The 16718-nt window shown below is 40.9% G+C and overlaps 1 protein-coding gene across 2 annotated transcripts in view; it reads left to right on the forward strand.

Moving 5' to 3' along the window:
• The window catches only part of ARID5B (AT-rich interaction domain 5B), a 112603-nt gene that overhangs the window by 68763 nt on the left and 27122 nt on the right, over positions 1 to 16718 (forward strand). The window contains exons 4-5 of one of the 2 annotated variants that reach the window (XM_057368393.1): positions 9103 to 9215; positions 15357 to 15561. In XM_057368393.1, coding sequence (XP_057224376.1) covers positions 9103 to 9215; positions 15357 to 15561 — 318 coding nt within the window. The remainder of the gene's footprint in view (positions 1 to 9102; positions 9216 to 15356; positions 15562 to 16718) is intronic. The other variant, XM_057368394.1, reaches the window with a different exon arrangement.

Consider the following 16718-nt stretch of genomic DNA (forward strand, 5'->3'; position numbering starts at 1 on the left):
GGGAAAGGGAAACTTGATGAACCCATGTCTGATCCTGTGTTGCTGCCCAAGCACATGGTGCTTCATGATGACATARGATGATTTCTTTGTTCAGGGTTTGAATTCTTTCCCATAGTGACAGAGAGAGCCATGCTGGCTCGGTTGTGTTSTATGCTTAACACAGCCTCAGCCTCAAAGATGTGAACAGCCCCAGTGAGGTCATCAGAGGTCTTTGCTCCAGGTTTTTACGAGTTAGGCATGTACTTTGCTGAATCAAGGCTGTGGCTCTTCATGTTCCTTGTCCTGCATTGCTCAGTACTTCACTCTGTTTGATCCTATATTCATGCAGTTTCTCACCAAAAGAACCACTGAGTCATCTAATCTGGTATGAACCCCAAGTAGTGGCTCATCAGCCAAAATTGCTGGCAAACGCTTTCATCCAGTTCACCACCTTTTTTCTGAAGGAGAAGGGAAACAGCTGTTTGAGCAAGGACCAGAGCCAGACAGCTGGACGCCTCGTCATGCAGCCAGCCAGGCTGCTGCAGCCGCCCGCAATGGCCAGCCTCTCCTGGCAGCAGCATGGGCCCGGCCCTCGCCATGCCTGTGGCGGGACACCCAACTCCAGTCTGATATCTGTACCCTCAGACCCTCAAATGCATGTGTTACTTCCTGCACTGTGCACACCAGCTTRTGTCTGGCTCAGGCTTTTCCCAGAAGGTCTTGAGAAAGCTGGTTATACGCGTGCCTCCATATTCTGGCGCTGGATCAGGTATGGGGACTGCAGTGCCTGGGCATGCCTGGTTATGCCTTCTCACTTCTGAGTACCAGCRCTTTCTTGCCTTTGAGGCACTCCTATTACCTAGTGAAGTCACTTCTCAGTCATTTTTGCTCAAGCCCAGCACAGCTTGAGTTATTCAGACCTCCCTGAAGGCAGATATCCCATTGGGCTCAGCATCTTCCTATCAGGCTGTATTGAATTTCCAATGGAGAGTGGCCTGTGAACAGTCACCCTTGGCTTGGTCAATGGGACCTGTAATCCTTGTTTGCAGGTTTCATGCTGGAGCTGTGTTGAGAAGCGTGTTTTCCTGGTCTGTTTTGCCTCTGATTACTCACTTGTATGAGTCAGTCWTAGCATTGTGCCAGTCCTTGTGTCAGTGTGAATGTAACTGTCAGGGACTTTATATTTATTTCACTGCTGAAAATTTGTAATACTAGCAAGGCTTGGAGCAACCCCTGCGGAATCCCACCAGACATCTTTTCATTTGATAGAAATTCCCCACTGATGCCTACATTTAGCCAGTTCTTAATCCATTCAATATACGCTTGAATAAAATTATGTAGTGCTGTTTTTTAATCAAAGTATTATCTAATATTAAATCAGCTGCCTTACTGAATGCAGGTAAGTTCCATGTGTGCTGCTAGTTTCTCTAACCAAGCTTATAGTTTCAAAGTGTAAAATAAGGTGGGTTTTTTTTGTTTTCTGTTGTTTTAAGATCTGGTTTCCGTAAAACCAAGTCAATTGACTGGCTTTAATTATATTCTTTTGCAAGCATATCATCTGGCCTCTTTGCAAATATAGAACAAATATTTACCAAACACCTCTGCCTCTTTTTGAATCATTAGTAATAATCCTGTCATCTGTAGCCAGTAATAGGCCTACAGTGGATTTATTATTATTATTATTATTATTATTATTATTATTATTATTATTATTATTATTATTATTATTATTATTATTATTATTATTATTGTTGTTTTAATCTGTTCTCAGGTCTACTTGAATGTCGCGTATTTGTCGTGCAGGATTTTTCTCTGAAGTCTTCAGCTTCCCTTTTCAGTTTACTGCACTTCATAATTTCCAACACATGTATAGATTTTGTTCAGAAAAAAACCAACTTTTTTCCATTTTTTTAAAACCCACATTAGTCAGCAGGATATAAAGAAGTCCAGATCAAGGGAAAGTCTTAACGTCCAACCATGATAAAATAAAGAAAAAGAACTTCAAGCCTCATCCTGAATCTTGTCTCTGTCTTCTATGGAAAAAAGAAACATTCAGTTCTTCGTAAAATTGGCCAACCTGATGTTTTCAGTGCCTCTAAATTTTCTGTTCAAAGCAATCCTAGTCTGCACTGTAATTCATGAAAAATACTAGCATTTTGCTTTTTTCAGAGATTGTCTGGTCAGGAGGAGGGTCAAAACAACAGTCTGCAGCAAGTCATATGTCTCCACATTAATCCACACAAGGAAGTGTCTGTTTCACTTATTTCCAAATGGGGAATGTTTTCTTTAGAGAGGTAGCAAATTGATTTTCCCCACATGGAGCATGGGATATCTCATTTCCAAAACAAAACTTTCAGAAATGGCTACACAAGTCCGCTCTTTCTCCATGTGGGTTAGAAAGCAGCAGGATTCCTTAATGTTTCCTGCAAGGTTGTTCWCTGCTGTGTTCCAGAGTTTCCAGGTCAAGCCTGGCATGTTCAATTATAAAGAAAGGAATAAACACGTGCTCATATTTTGAAAAAGTTTAGTAAAAAATAATTTTAATATTGAAGTTATTTTATGGCAGCTTGAATAAGCAGGAGGCRCGTGTGTGTGTGCAGAGAGGCTGTGTGACCTCCACAGCTTGATGAGAGCTTGTGTTGTTGGTAGGTGCTCATCATTGATTTCATAGGTGGACTTAGGATCCCGTTGAGACCTTCCTCAAATTCAGTTCATATTGTTGTTTCCTAAACAAAGGTGTGGGTTTGTTTTTTTGTTTTTTTKGKTTTTTTTTAGCATAGTCTGATCTTTTGCTTTATTTTTCAGCCACTTTTAATTTCTAACCTTTTGATRCAATATTAGGTTACTTGAAACTTGTTTCTCTCCATCAGCTCAGTACGCCTGGGCAATAAATGCCCCAAGCCTTCTTTTTGGACCCTGTTTCCAGGAGGCAAAAGCTTTTAAATAAACTTTAAGGAGTGAAAGGAAAATAAATTAAATGTAAGATCCTGAAGTCAAAATGCAGAAAAGGGAATGAGGTGAAGGAGATAAAATAAAGAGATGGTGGTGACAAGGAAATCAAGGGAGCAGCTGGGACTCCAGAAAGTGTGCAAGATTAACTAACCTTTGAACAGTTTCTGAGACCATGCTTACAAACAGCAATATGCTTTTCTTAACTTTCAGATATTACAGAATGCCAGAAGCCCCCTAGAGGGGTAAGTGTTACAGCCATTAAAACTGTTAAATTTCTGTTCATTACTTTTTAAAAGGTGCAACATGTAACCATGATTTTCAGCCAAGAGCTAACTTTTGCCAGGCTGTGTTAGGGATGTTCTCAGCGATCAGCAATTTGCCACCTGCTAGCAGACACAGTCACTTGATGGCTTTTGTGGAGATTGGGGCCATTCTTCCCACCTTGATTTCGATGGCCAGGCACCTCTGTATGCCATCTCCAGCTTCTGTTGACACCTGAATCATGAACAGCTCTGCAATCTGRCATGTCCTGCCATTTTCACCTCCCTAGGAAGACCCTYCTGGTCTGTTCTGTATTTACTGATRGTTTTGCAGCTTAGAGCCAAGAGTTCTGGTATCACGGCTTTTGTGCATGTGTGTGAAAATCAGAAGACATGTGAAGGGCCAGCACATTGTGAAAAGATTCTGTGAGGGGACATGGTGCAAAATGTCCTTCAGGGAGGAGCAGCTGTGGATGCATTGGCAGGTGTGCTGCAGACCTGCCTCGTGTCTCATCTGAACCCAGCACCACTGGGTGCTGGTAATTTACTTCTTGCAATTTCCACTACTCCACCTAAATCCTGGATTGTGATTATCTCCCTCTGGTACACTCCCACCTCTGCATTAGAGCTCACCTGACTCCATGAGCCCACCTTATATGTAACCTCAGATCTTCTGCTTGCCATTCTTTCTCGATGGCCCTGGAGATTTTTACAAGCTTAGTTGATTTTTTTWAATTGATTTTTGTAGTTGGCAAAAATGCTCTTGTTCTTCCTTCATCCTTCCACAGAAACATGGTCACAAAAAACCAGCAGGCAGCCAGAAGAATCTGGTTGGCAGTGTAAGTTCATTAGCAATGCTGAGTACATTCCTGAGCAAAATATGGCAATGGCCTTTTCCTCTTTTCTTTTTTCTTCTTTCTTTTTTTATTTCTTCACCTACTTTTGAAGTGTTTCTGAGAAGCTGGAGTATCAGCAAGCCAAAATCAAGAGTTGTATCAGGAAATAGTTACACAGGTCAGAAAGGCCTGAAAAAGCAAGAACTTTGATCATGGGCATTACAGTTGCTTAGATGTGCTCTGGAGTTAGAAATGTGAGCGAGCAATTAAAAGATACATGTTTTAGGCATGAGTACAGTACTGTTTACTTACATGGTTTGCTGAGCAGCCAGCAAGGTCCAAGGTTATTTTGGGCTCAGCATGAGTAAGTGATCCAGGTATGACAAATGAGGTAATGCATTCCAAGCTCATTAAAAACTCTTGGCTGCACCACTGATTCTGACAAAGTGCCAACATAGCYTGACCTCAGTTGTGTGAAGGCCACTATGTTTTTTAACACCCTCCCTATAACAACAAATCTTTTGCATCGGCCAAAATACACGCATGTAGAGAAGTGTTATTGGGAGGGTTGAACTCACTGGACTTCCAGTGATAATCAGACTCATTAAAAAGAGGTAATTTTTCAATATCTGACCTGCTAAATTCAGGGACCCCAAAACTCTAGCCATTGTCTCTTGATTTATTTGTGCYTCTAGAAGTGGTCTCATGTTCCCAGTATTGGTGTGGATGTAGCTCAGGTGAGGCTGACCTGTAAGAGGGAGATGGTAAGCGCTGTGGTCACTTCCCCATCCTGGACACAGGAAGAGTGGATAGCAGGTGGATGTGCTGTTTTCCTGTGGCAGCCTGTGCTTTTCCACTGTAGGTAGTGTTAACGGTCATGGTCGACTTTGGCAGCTCCCACTTTCGGGTTCTTCTCTTTTCCCTGCAYAGAGCTTGCCTTTCTTGGGTTAAAACCAGAGCTGGGACTTGTTCTAGGCAGTGAGGCTTGGAAATGCTTCTGTTTCCCGTGTCCTGCTGAGCAGGCAGTATCTGTGAAAGTTGAACGACTGAGGGTGGTAGTGTCTGGAGAACAGTAGCCACAACCTTGTGAATTTTCTGAGTAGGTGAGCAGGGTAGCTGTCCTCTCCCTYTGCTTCTGACCTGTCACAGTCACCCACAATTATCCTGATGTTTGTCCAGATTGGTGAGAGTGCTGGAGGGAAAGATGTAATTTTTGAGCAATGATGTTTTGTGGCTTCATKAACAGAAAGAACTTCTGGCTTTGAGGAAACATATAGCTGCCCTGAGCATTCGCCTTGAGCTCTTCTCTGTGGCTCTGTGGGTCAGAGCTGAGCATATCTGTGATTGCTGGCCTTTATTTTTCTGTGCAGATGCCTCTGGAYTGTCCCTGTTTGATTACTGTAGTCTGTAGGCAGCTGGTGCAAGAACAGGCTTTGGGAGAGTCGGGTCAACTTCTTACTAGGATATGTTTAGACAGCAAAGATTTGCCAATCTACATCTACAGATAWTCTAACTCATCATGCTATGCATGACACAGACTTTGCATTTAACCTCTCAGGTGTGACAGTTTGCAGTAGAAACATGTAGGGCATTGCTGGTGTTTTGGCAGTACAGAGCACAACCCCGGTTTGGGGACTCCTCYGAGCTCAAGGAGTGTTTGCTCGTACTGCGTGCATTTTGCAGCTAGCTGTGTTTTACCTGGCCATACCTGAAAGGTTTGCCAGGACTCAGCAGGTGACAGGAGTGGGAAAACACCACACATTGGCAAAAGGCAATCATGTTGTCAAATGCACGGAAAGGAAGTTTCTTAACTGGTACTGTGTTGTCTCTCTCATACTCCTGTTACAGGCACTCACACTTAAAGAGGTGGCAAATAATGCAAACTTTTTTCTGCACTTATTTATTCATTTTTTACTTTAATTTTCTTTGCTTATGTTCTCACCTTCTGGGAATGTGCAAGTTATCAGGTCTCACTGCTGCAAATGCTTTCAGAAAATGAATTTGAAAGCCATATGCACAAACGTGAAGAGATTGAATCATTTTGGATATTCTTAGGTAGTGATGCCAGAAGTCCTTCTCCACTAGAAAACAGAAAAAATAAAAAATGTAGGATACTCRCTTAGCTGTCCAGTACATAATGAACATCCAGTGTCATCAGGAAAACTGACTGTGACTAAGCCACAAAATGTAAAATTGCTTTAAAATAATTATGAATAACAAATTCAAGACATTTGCAGTGTGCTCATGAATATGTCAAAAATTAAACAAAAGATGACAAAATTGAAACATGAATGTGACTTGTAAATTCTTTCTTCAGTCCTAGTCATATTTTCTAGCTTACACGAACAAAACAAATGTCACTGAAATGCAATAATCTTCAAATAATGCCTTTATTTACAATGATTTAGCAAGCAAATATTAATGGCTTTGTTTCAAATGGGACTGGAACTGTGTCAGATGTTTTTTTTTACAGAGACTAGATGCAAGAACCTTCTCTTCTAGTATTAATTCTTATTGCTGCTTTCTTGTTAATTGTGTGTCAGGTCTGGAGTGACTTTGGGTGATTTAAAGTCATACCATGGGATGTGTGGGATAGTCGTTGTGTGTGCTGCAGACAGACCTTCCCTGCTGCAGCTCCTGAGCCACGGGGAGAATGCAAATACCCCATTTCACAGTGGGTTTGTGCCAGTTCTGCCATGGAAGGCTCCARTTCAAACAGCGTTTGTATGCAAGCTCAATATACCTGGAATTTAGGAACAAATGCCTTCTTGCTTTTAAAGCTTTTAGCAAAACATTAGCAGTGCTTTATAGTGTGACAGTGCCAAAACTCAGGATAACAAGTATGTTTGAAAAACATTGAGCCTGGAACTAGTTTCTTTATTTGTTAAAAAGGAATAAAGGAATGAAGGAAAGAAAGGACAAGTAGTTCACATGCACATATATGAGATGGTAACTCAGGCATATCCCTCTGGCTATTGGTTGGGCCAGGCCTGGGGATCCTTTCATTCAGAGGTTAATCTTTTAACGTGTGGGCCAGGGTGTATTTAATTGAGGGGCCATTTCTATTTCTTTCAGTAACTTTTTTAAGAAGATGCGACTGCTGAGGCAGACCATGATTAAGGATCTGTCCATCCCATCCAGGTCATGTGCCAAAAAGCCCCTGTAGGCATCAGGAAGGCATSAGAGGTTGAGCGGGGTTTATAAATAAGGCAGGGCCATGTGGCCAGGGCTGGCAGTCTGGCAGCCGGCGCTGGAGCCCTCGGAGCTCATCCCACGCTCCCGCCGAGTCGCTCATCTCTGTTTATATGAGTAATGGAGCGGCTGGGGGAGGGGATTTGTAAGCACGGAGCAAATACTCTTAGTGTTCATTTTGTGTGAGACTGACATCCACACCMAGTCGAGAGTCACGGCGACGTAGTGTGCAGTCACATGCTGTAGCATTCATGAGTACAGATATAAATCAGGCAGATGTTTGTCGACWGGAATGGGTAATAATTTCTTTCTCTCTTTGTTTGATTTTGCATGTTAGCCTCAGATGACAATTTCACAATTGCTTTCTGCCGTACTTTTCAATAAGCAGAATGTGCTTCACTGGAGATGGATGGAGATATTTCTATAGGGAGATAAGCATATTTTTAGACAGACACAAATATGGACTTATTACACCCGTATGCACATGCATATATATATATATATATATATATATATATATACACACACACACACACACACACACACATATATATATATATATATATATATATATATATACACACACACACACATACAGATTTTTTTTACCTTGTGCCAGTGTTGGGGGAAGAAAAAAGATCTGACTTTTTATTTTAAACCCACAGCTTTTCTTTTTTCTCTGAACAGACCAAATATGACAGTGTTACTCAAACTATAAAATCAAATTAGCACCCTTTATTGTGTTTGCAAACTAATTAAAATGTAAAATGTCCTGAAACCACTGGCTTACTGTGTGACAAATGTAAGATTAGAAACAATTAGAAGACACTCGAGGTTTGTGATGTTTAGATTTCTGACATTGTTCTAATCATCCCTTTAAGTAATGAAAACAATGGTTACCTAGAAATTGAAGGTTTAAAGGAAATTATCTTACTCGGTACAGTCATTAGTTAATGATTGTTTATCATTTCAAACGTTGCCATAGTAGTCAGAGGCTGATTTTTAAATCTGAAAGCGGAGGGGACATGCAATAATGAGCAAACATCTGCTTCATCTATTATTTCTATATATGATCATAATTTATATTGTAATACTGCTATTGAAAGATGAGTGTGGTATTTTTTATGATGATCCATATCCCATTCCTCATATGGCTCAGCACAGTTAGGATTTAGTCACTCTGTTATTTCAGAGCTGTTTTATCTTAAGAATTGGACAAAACTGAAAGTGATTCATGTTAATTTGTATGTGTGGTATGTAGCCCTTATGAAACAATCAATCACTTATTTCAGTACTTGTCAACTTCCAGAACTAGTTGTTAAGGGATTTTTTTGATCCGTTTCAGGACTCAGGGGTAATTTTTAATTTTTTTCTTAAACTTTTTTAGGAGAACTTTGACAAGAATGACAGGATATATAAACATTTCTTGGAGCTGTAAGGAATTTCAATATTTCAGAGGATTTCCAAAGCCAGATGTTTCCCAAAGTTGGAAATTGCAGTTAACACTATTGCTTGAAGACTAGAAATAATAAAGGCAGCAGGGTGATTAATGCAAAGTTACCTATTAATATTCAATTTTGTTCTTTTTTGTACCATGGAGAAATATTTGTGCTTTCTCTCTGAGTCCTTAGGAGACCAGTGTTTGACTTTATATTAATTAGTTATGTGAAAGTAGAATAGATTAGCCTTGGGGGTTATTCTATAGAAATGTATAGTGTGTCAAGATGTAACCCATGGAGGATGGGAATCTCATAATAAGCATTTACTGTAGACAGATGTGTACATTTCTGTGACTGATTGTAGTGGAATTATTTATTATGCTTTCAGCTGTTAARAATCTGATAGAAGACAATGTGCTTAAATTGTTCTCCATTAATTTTCAGCGCCAAATCTTAAAGGCAGACCRCGCAAAAAGAAGCCATGCCCACAGAGAAGAGATTCATTAAATGGTATTAAGGATTCCAACAATAATTCTGAAAGCAAAGCTGTTGCCAAGGTAAATCACTTAATAATACTCTTTTTGGYACACTCTCCTTTTTTAGGTACAATCCTGTCTTTGTTTCCCAGCATGCGGTTTCAAATTTACAGTGTAACTTATTTTCTTGGGGCGATAAATGTAATTTTTTTCAATAGTTTTATTTTTCACTTTAAATCATGCCTGTGTTTTAAAGTTACCAGCAACTATAATCACCTAACAACCTAATGCTATCAGCTTGTTGGTAACTGGTAGTGCTTAAGCTTTCTTGGCATCTAGTGTTAGTTTTCACATTCTGTGACACACAAACATAGTTTGTGACAGTATCTTCAAATTAAAAATAAACCTGGGAGCCGCTCACCCTGTTACAGTGTGCTTCTAAATATAAATTTGAAGATAAACAGACTATGAAACAAGAGCTGCCTCAGTAATGGTTTCTAGGAARCAAACACAAAGGGTATTACCCTGATGTGAAGATCTCAACATTTTTAAATTAGGAAAAAAAAATAAAGGTGGAAATTCAGTATGAAAGCTTAAAAAATGTTTGGGCTGTTTCTTTAATACATAGCACTGAGTTACATGTTCCATGGTTTGCTGAATAGTGCATGCTTGTAGAGAGTCTTCTGTATTAGCTGCATTGCTTAGTCCATATTGCAAGTAAAAATGGGATCACTGATTAGTGTTTACAGACTTAATCTTTATGATATTTATGGGTTTGTGTCTTTTCCTTAAAATACATTAAAATGGAGTTTCTGTAGTGTAAATTGCATCCTATTTTCTATGTTGTCTGAGTGGTTTTAAATAGGAATTTGGTTTTCTCTTTAAAAAAAGAGCAGCATAAATGGCTTCTTTCAAGATGATTTAATTTGAAACTYTAAGGTGCAAAGATGGAAAATTACTTAGAGCAATACTTGATTTTTATCTGAGGCAGAACTTTGTCACTGATACTCCKAAGCTAAACAGCTGAAGAGGTTTGCATATACTGAGTTTTTACACCACCTCCTCCCAAATCTGTTGTTTCAATAAATTAGATGGATGTGTATCTGAAAAATGCTTTTATTATTGTGACCATCTCTTTAGGAAATACAGTGAATCTATAGATCCATTTGCGTTGGTATTGTTGTACACAGTGAATGTCCTGGGAGATTAGGAGGTTAAAGAGGTCAAGTGGAAGTGTTCTGCTCTCAGTTTCTCATAGGAAGGCAAATTAAATTCCACCTCCTCCTCCTCCCTAGGAGTTCAGTTAAAATTGTGCCTTCTGTTGATGATGATAGAAGAAGCTGAAGTTCATGATGAAGCTCTGCCCTTAAGTCACTGTTTTCTTCTTTTTGTGCCCTATTGTGCTCAGTTGGAGTCTGTGCTATCGTATTAGACAGGCGTGGTAAGAGGCGATGCAGCCTGGTGTGTTGAGTTGCGGGGTCCTGCCAGATACTATAGAGTTGGTCTGAATGTTTTCTCTGTGAAAGAGCATGCAAAATCCATTGTGTGAAAATGTCTCAATTTGCCTCAATTCCCCCTTCCCCCAAGCCATTTTTAATGTTAAAAAATTGCCAGWGAACTGTGGCATGGACCATATTGTCAAAGCACCCCAGACTGTAGCACAAGTAGTTCTGCCTCTTCAGCACCTGATATATAGATATTAGATAATTAAAAACAACAGTAACACTTCCTACAAAATTGCTTATCCTCTCTGTTTATATTTGGGTTCACACTACTAGTCAGATGGGAGGATATTTCAGATAAGAAGTAATTCCACCTATTTATCTAGTCACACTGTGCTCATCATTGTGCAGATATTAATAGCATTAATTATCTTGGCCAGCTTAATTTCATTATAAATAATAGACGTGCTCATGATATAATGTCTTCACATGTAGTCACACTGACTTCACTGTGGCTCTTCACATCAATCTGTGTCTCAGGGCTGTGGATACACTTCCATGAGAGGAGGACAGTGAAGCAAACCCTCTGCAGCAGATGTGATGCACTGTGTGCAGACCCTGCCYGTGGCTTACTGGGGAGGGAGGGGAAGGGTATTTAGGGAAGGGCAGGAATAGAGATCCACCTAGTGTCTTCTCGTTGCTGGGAGCAGTTGCCATGTTGTCAATGGAATCTCCATGTTGAACTTCACCATTGTTATCCTCTTCTGTAGTGCTCTGTCTCCAGCTAATGCTGACAAGTGGTCCATGGAGAGCAGGATTGAACACTGCTCATGCAAACAGGACAAATCCACTTGTGTCAGATGCTGAAGCATTTAGCGTCCTGGACATGTTCTTGTTCCAGATAAAATCCCTTCTAACCAGAAATTTTGCTGCTTGCATTCTCAGATCATGTCACTCAGTGTCTGCAGCAGCCTCATTTCTCAGTGACACGGCAACGGCTCTAACGGGGTTGCAGTGGCTGTGTGGTTTGGGTTGGGAAATGGCAAAAAGGGCATTTTGAAGGCTGTGATTTTGAGCTTGTCAAGACCCAGTGCAAGCTGCATGGTTGTCATGACTTGGTGAATTTCGTGTTTTCAGCTGCCAGTGACTGGAAAGCTTAATTCTTCAAATGTAGTTCTCATTAAGCATGTTTGCCTGGAACCACCAGCAGATYGTTTTGAGGGTTTCACAGTTACCTGGCAAGGAAAAGTGTCTGGTTGGGTAGGAGCAGCTCCAAGTCAATTCCAGTATAAGTGGCTTGTTAAAAATAGAGCGATAGCAGGATAGACAGTGCCGTCCTGGACCTGCAGGTGTGGCCAGGGAAAGTGGGTCTTTGATGTGCCACTTCTCACTTTCCATCTCTTTGGTGGTCCCTGCATCCATTTGAGTACCTCCTGGGGAAGATTCCGGGGGACTTCCCTCCCCGGCTGGGAAGGGAATACAAGGCCATCTACTCCAGCAGGACCAGCTCTCCTGGAGAGGAATATATCAAGCTCTTCTCTTGGAACATTCCCAGGATACTGGAGGCTTTCATATTTGACATGTCATCAGTGTTGGACAGGCTTTTGGAACTTGCAKGCTCCAGCGGATGACCCTCATCGTACCTGCTTCATCTTCCCAAAGAGTGTTCCCATTCAAAGTGTTCAGAAAGATGTTCTAACTGGCTCATCTGACCATTTTGAGGAACTGAAAGGATTAACTTGTTAAACACGGAAATTGTCCCCAAATGAATCTGTTCATTACATCTCCTAGTGCAAATGCTGAAGTAAATCTCTCATTTCATTTGTACAGCAAGATCTGGGAAATTGGTTTCAAAGCTGCYAGGATATGCTTTTTCTTTGGCCACAGGTGGCCTGGCATGCTCTCAGACATGGAGATTTATTCCGAGTGCCTTGGCCATTATTATGGAAACTGCAAAATGTAGGTCTGTTGTGGTCTCTGTTATGTGTAACCTCTGGCAGGAGAAGACAAACACACGGGTGTACCCATGAGTGTTCACCAGCCATTTGGTCATGGATCATCCACCTCTGATGGAACACACAGCAGGAAGTGGTCACATGTTCCAGAGCCCACTTGTGCACCCCCAGCTTAACCCAGCTGTGGCACTGGGTTTGTGGTGCTTGGTGCAAATCTGGCAGCATTCTCACTGGTTTTGATATGTTTATGCTGGATTTACACTGGTGTTACCCAGAATGACCTTTGGCCCTTTAGGTTCTCATTAATCATTGTCATGGCATTCATCCATATTTCCTGTCACCTGGTGGGGAGGTTCCCAAAGTGAGGCTTGGGCCTCAGAAGCTGAGCAGATGAAGCTTTGTAGCCTTCACCAAGGCTTTGTTAAACCTGACACTACTTGGAGCCCACCCATTGCATTTTGACACGTCTGAGTTCCACAGGGGCATTGACCTTGCTTCTCTGTGGACTGAAGAGAGGAAGGTTGTGTGTCGCATGGGTTTTTCTCACTCCTGGTGGCTTTTTTAATGTTACTTTGCCTTTGTATCCCAGAGGGTAGGATCCCTTGCCATTAGTTTGCTGCACAGCAGTGAGCTTTGATTTCAGTTGGAGTTCATGGCCAGGTTGTCTTTGCAAAAGTAGTTCTGAATTGTCTGGATTGAAAAAGAGAATCTAAGCAAGTGGGTGACAAAACTGAAAAATTGTTCCCAGGTYCAGTGAATTTTTTCCAAATTTGCAGCTCCAATTAAAAATCCTATAATTACTGAAGTCATGCATTCTTTTTGGGTATGCTGACCCAGTTTTAGGTGAAGCACTGAAACCTGTGACGCTGTAATCTAAACTTTATAAGCAGAAGCTGTTACATAATTTTTGTGAGGTGCCAAAGTAAAAAACGTCAAGGGATTACAGCTCTGATCTGAAAAGTGGATGAGGAAATGCAAAGTTGATTTAATAGAAAGAAAAATCCTGTTAGTTCCACTGACTTATGGATGAAACCCAGGATCTTTACAAAAGTTTAATCGACAGACTTATCTATAACTATAAGGCAAAGCATGGCGTTTTGTGCTTTAGGAAGACAATATCTCTTCAAACTGTGCAACTGGAGAATATCAAGCAGTACAGTGGGCATACTTGAGCAGCAAATGATCAAGACAAATCCSAGAGAAAGTCCCATTTCCCAGTTGCTGCTACGTTACCTGGGAGGAGTGAGCCAGTGCTCTGCAGTGACCTGTATGGAGGCTTTTCAGCAGCATCAGTTCCAATGGAAGATTGTGACCACATGTCCACTCTGGTTAGGAGCTACCATTGCTTTGTCCAGCATCTGTGGAAAACCGTAGAGGYGGACACCCTGAAGTCACTCCTTTTCTGCAAAGTTACTACCTGGAGGACTATAGAGATTTTGCTTTCCCTGAGCCTGAAATGCCAGAATATCTTTATTAAGATAAAATAAGCMTATCATGGTCTTTACAGTGACATGTTTCTTGATTGTTTACAAGCACTTACATAATGCTCTCCTTAGTTGCTTCCAAACTGTCAACAAGTATCCAGAAAGCACCTGTTTAAAAGTGACAGTTCTGAGGGAGGGTCCATGGAGTGCTTGACCAAGAACTCCCACTTCCTGCACAGCAAGATACCCTGCTCTCCTCTGGTGTCCTCCAAAAATTCCGAATATGGGCTCATAGAGTCTCCCTGCTCCCTCTGGGTGCACAAAGGATGTGTCTTGGATGGGGTATGGACCTGCAGAAGGCTCCTTACAGCACTCAGAAGTGTTGAAGGGACAGTGCAAATCGAAAATATATGTAACCCATCTCCACTACCTTGTATTAGAAAACTTCCAGTATTTCAATGGAATTGTATTGATCCCATACTCCAAGTGTCAAGCTTTTCAACATTAGGTTTCTGCTCTTTTTTTTTTTCTTGTACACATACCTTAAGTGAATGCTTGATTTGTAATTTGCTTGATTCAGTGAGAGGATTGTCTTCAGGAGGGGCTGCAGGATTAAGCCAGTCTCACTGGATGTTTTCCCYGTGTATGAATACTAAGGAGAGGTAAAGTGGTTCCAGTTTATTGATATCTGGATTGGCACACATCTGCTGGRAGTCCAGTGGGAGACCTGGAGCTCTGGGACTCATGTGCGTTGGGGCTGCCAGCTACCAGTAAAGGCTCCAGCTACCAGCCTTTGCCTTCTGCTAAAGGCTTAGGGCTGTACTCAAGTTTTAGCAGTTGYTCAAATCCACTTGACTTGAGTCCGTGCTGCAGCAGAACCTCCACTCGCGTGCTGAGGGCTCTGCCTGGGTAAAGCTTGCCAAGGTTTGCTTCTATTTTGGTGGGCCAAAGGAGAGAAATATGTGTCATTTCAGGGCTGGCTGCTGAGCATTCCTGGAAGGGGCTGAGCACCCTCAGCTCCAAGGATTGTCTACGGGAGTTGACAATGCTCAGTGTCAATCCTGGAATGAGGTTTATTATTAGACTTGCTAATGGCAAGTGTATGTGAGAGATGGAAGCTGTCTGTGACATAGCAATGTATAGTCATAAAAATGCAGATCTGGAGAGCATTACCAATGAGTTATAATGATTTAAAGATGTGGCTATTTAAAAATGTTGTGACTAAGATTCAGAGCAAGACATTTAGCTCTATAAATAGCTTCCTTTGTTTCCCCTCAAACACAGTCGCATGGTTTGGCCTTCATTTTTTTCAACAATCCATTCTGCTAGGAGAGGGTATTTATTCCTTAAGTGAAAATTAAAGGTTACCCAGATCTGATATGACATCTTTTCTTTTCCCAGGTAAAATGTGAGGCTAAGTCAGCTTTGCCCAAACCCAAGAGTAACAACAGCAACTGTAAGAAAGGCTCAAGTGAGGATAAATCAAAGATTGCCGTAGGTGAAGAATGCAGAGCTGATGAGCAGGCTTTCCTTGTGGCTCTTTATAAATATATGAAAGAAAGGAAAACACCAATTGAACGAATACCCTATTTAGGTTTTAAGCAGAGTAAGTATCCTTTTTCTCACTTTCTTGTTGACATTTTAGAATGGTTTGGCTTCTCTGGAGAAAAGCATTTGCACATGAAGCCTATTTTAAAGCCTTATGGATGGGGCGGGACCATGTATTTATCTACACATTTTCCAGTCCAGGCATTTCACTGTCTTATGCCTAGATTTGCATCTCTTCCTTCTGGGGTAGTTGCTGCCGGATATTTATAGGTTTAAATCCGCTGATTATGACTAGAAATAGGCATGTTGAAAACTCTCTAGTTTTCTGTTTTGTAAATCTGCAGCATCTGTAATGCCTTTCTTCTGAGTTAATAATATGACGTATCTTTATTGTGCCCAGATGTTCTTTATGAAAGGACAAATATTAAAGGAAGACATTTAAAGGTGGTCAAGAAAGGCACAAAAGGGATCGTATTTTAAAGTCCCAAAATGTGTTTATAGTTAATAAATTACTGACTTTGGAGAATAAAACCAGATTGTATCTGCTTAATACAGAATGCAGTGTTTAGAACTGCTTTGGCATGTAAAGTTTGTAGTGCCACAATCTGTAAATTAATTGTATGTGGAGAAGATATAGTTGAAACTGAATTTTGCATAAATATTGCAGCACAATGTACATCTTTCACAGTTTCCAACAAAAGCTTTAAATGGGGGTATTTTTCCTCCTTATCTATAGATTGAATTATACTTTATTTCCTTAAAGGGAAAACGCCATGGATTGAAATATTATTTACTCTAATTTATCTCCCAGATTAAAACCATGTGTTATTTTGATGAAGAATGTCAAACCTGTATGTTTTACATAATAATTTACATACCTAATAGCAATTGGCACTGATTGCAGCAGGCCTCCAGCAGCCATTATAAACTTATATAACTCCAAATGATTACAGTGTTTGTCTGAAAACTGGCTGCTTGAAATGGGAGTAAAATTAATGTACTATGAACAGCTTCGTTGCATTATGCATTGATTCAGATTAAATCAAGGCCTAAGCAAAGCTCTTGATAGCTGTGAAGCAGTACAAGGTTCAGTGAGGCTTTCAGAACATTTTGTGTTGAAAAAAATTGTTTTCCTGCCCCCCNCCCCCCCCCCCCCCCATTTTATTCTGCACTCCCTCAGGCATGGAGACAGGGGTGGGCTTAGAAGACAAACTA

Source organism: Malurus melanocephalus, unplaced genomic scaffold (genome assembly GCF_030028575.1).
Source record: "Malurus melanocephalus ecotype Western Australia unplaced genomic scaffold, MMel_1.1 scaffold_91, whole genome shotgun sequence".
Taxonomy (NCBI): Eukaryota; Metazoa; Chordata; class Aves; order Passeriformes; family Maluridae; genus Malurus; species Malurus melanocephalus.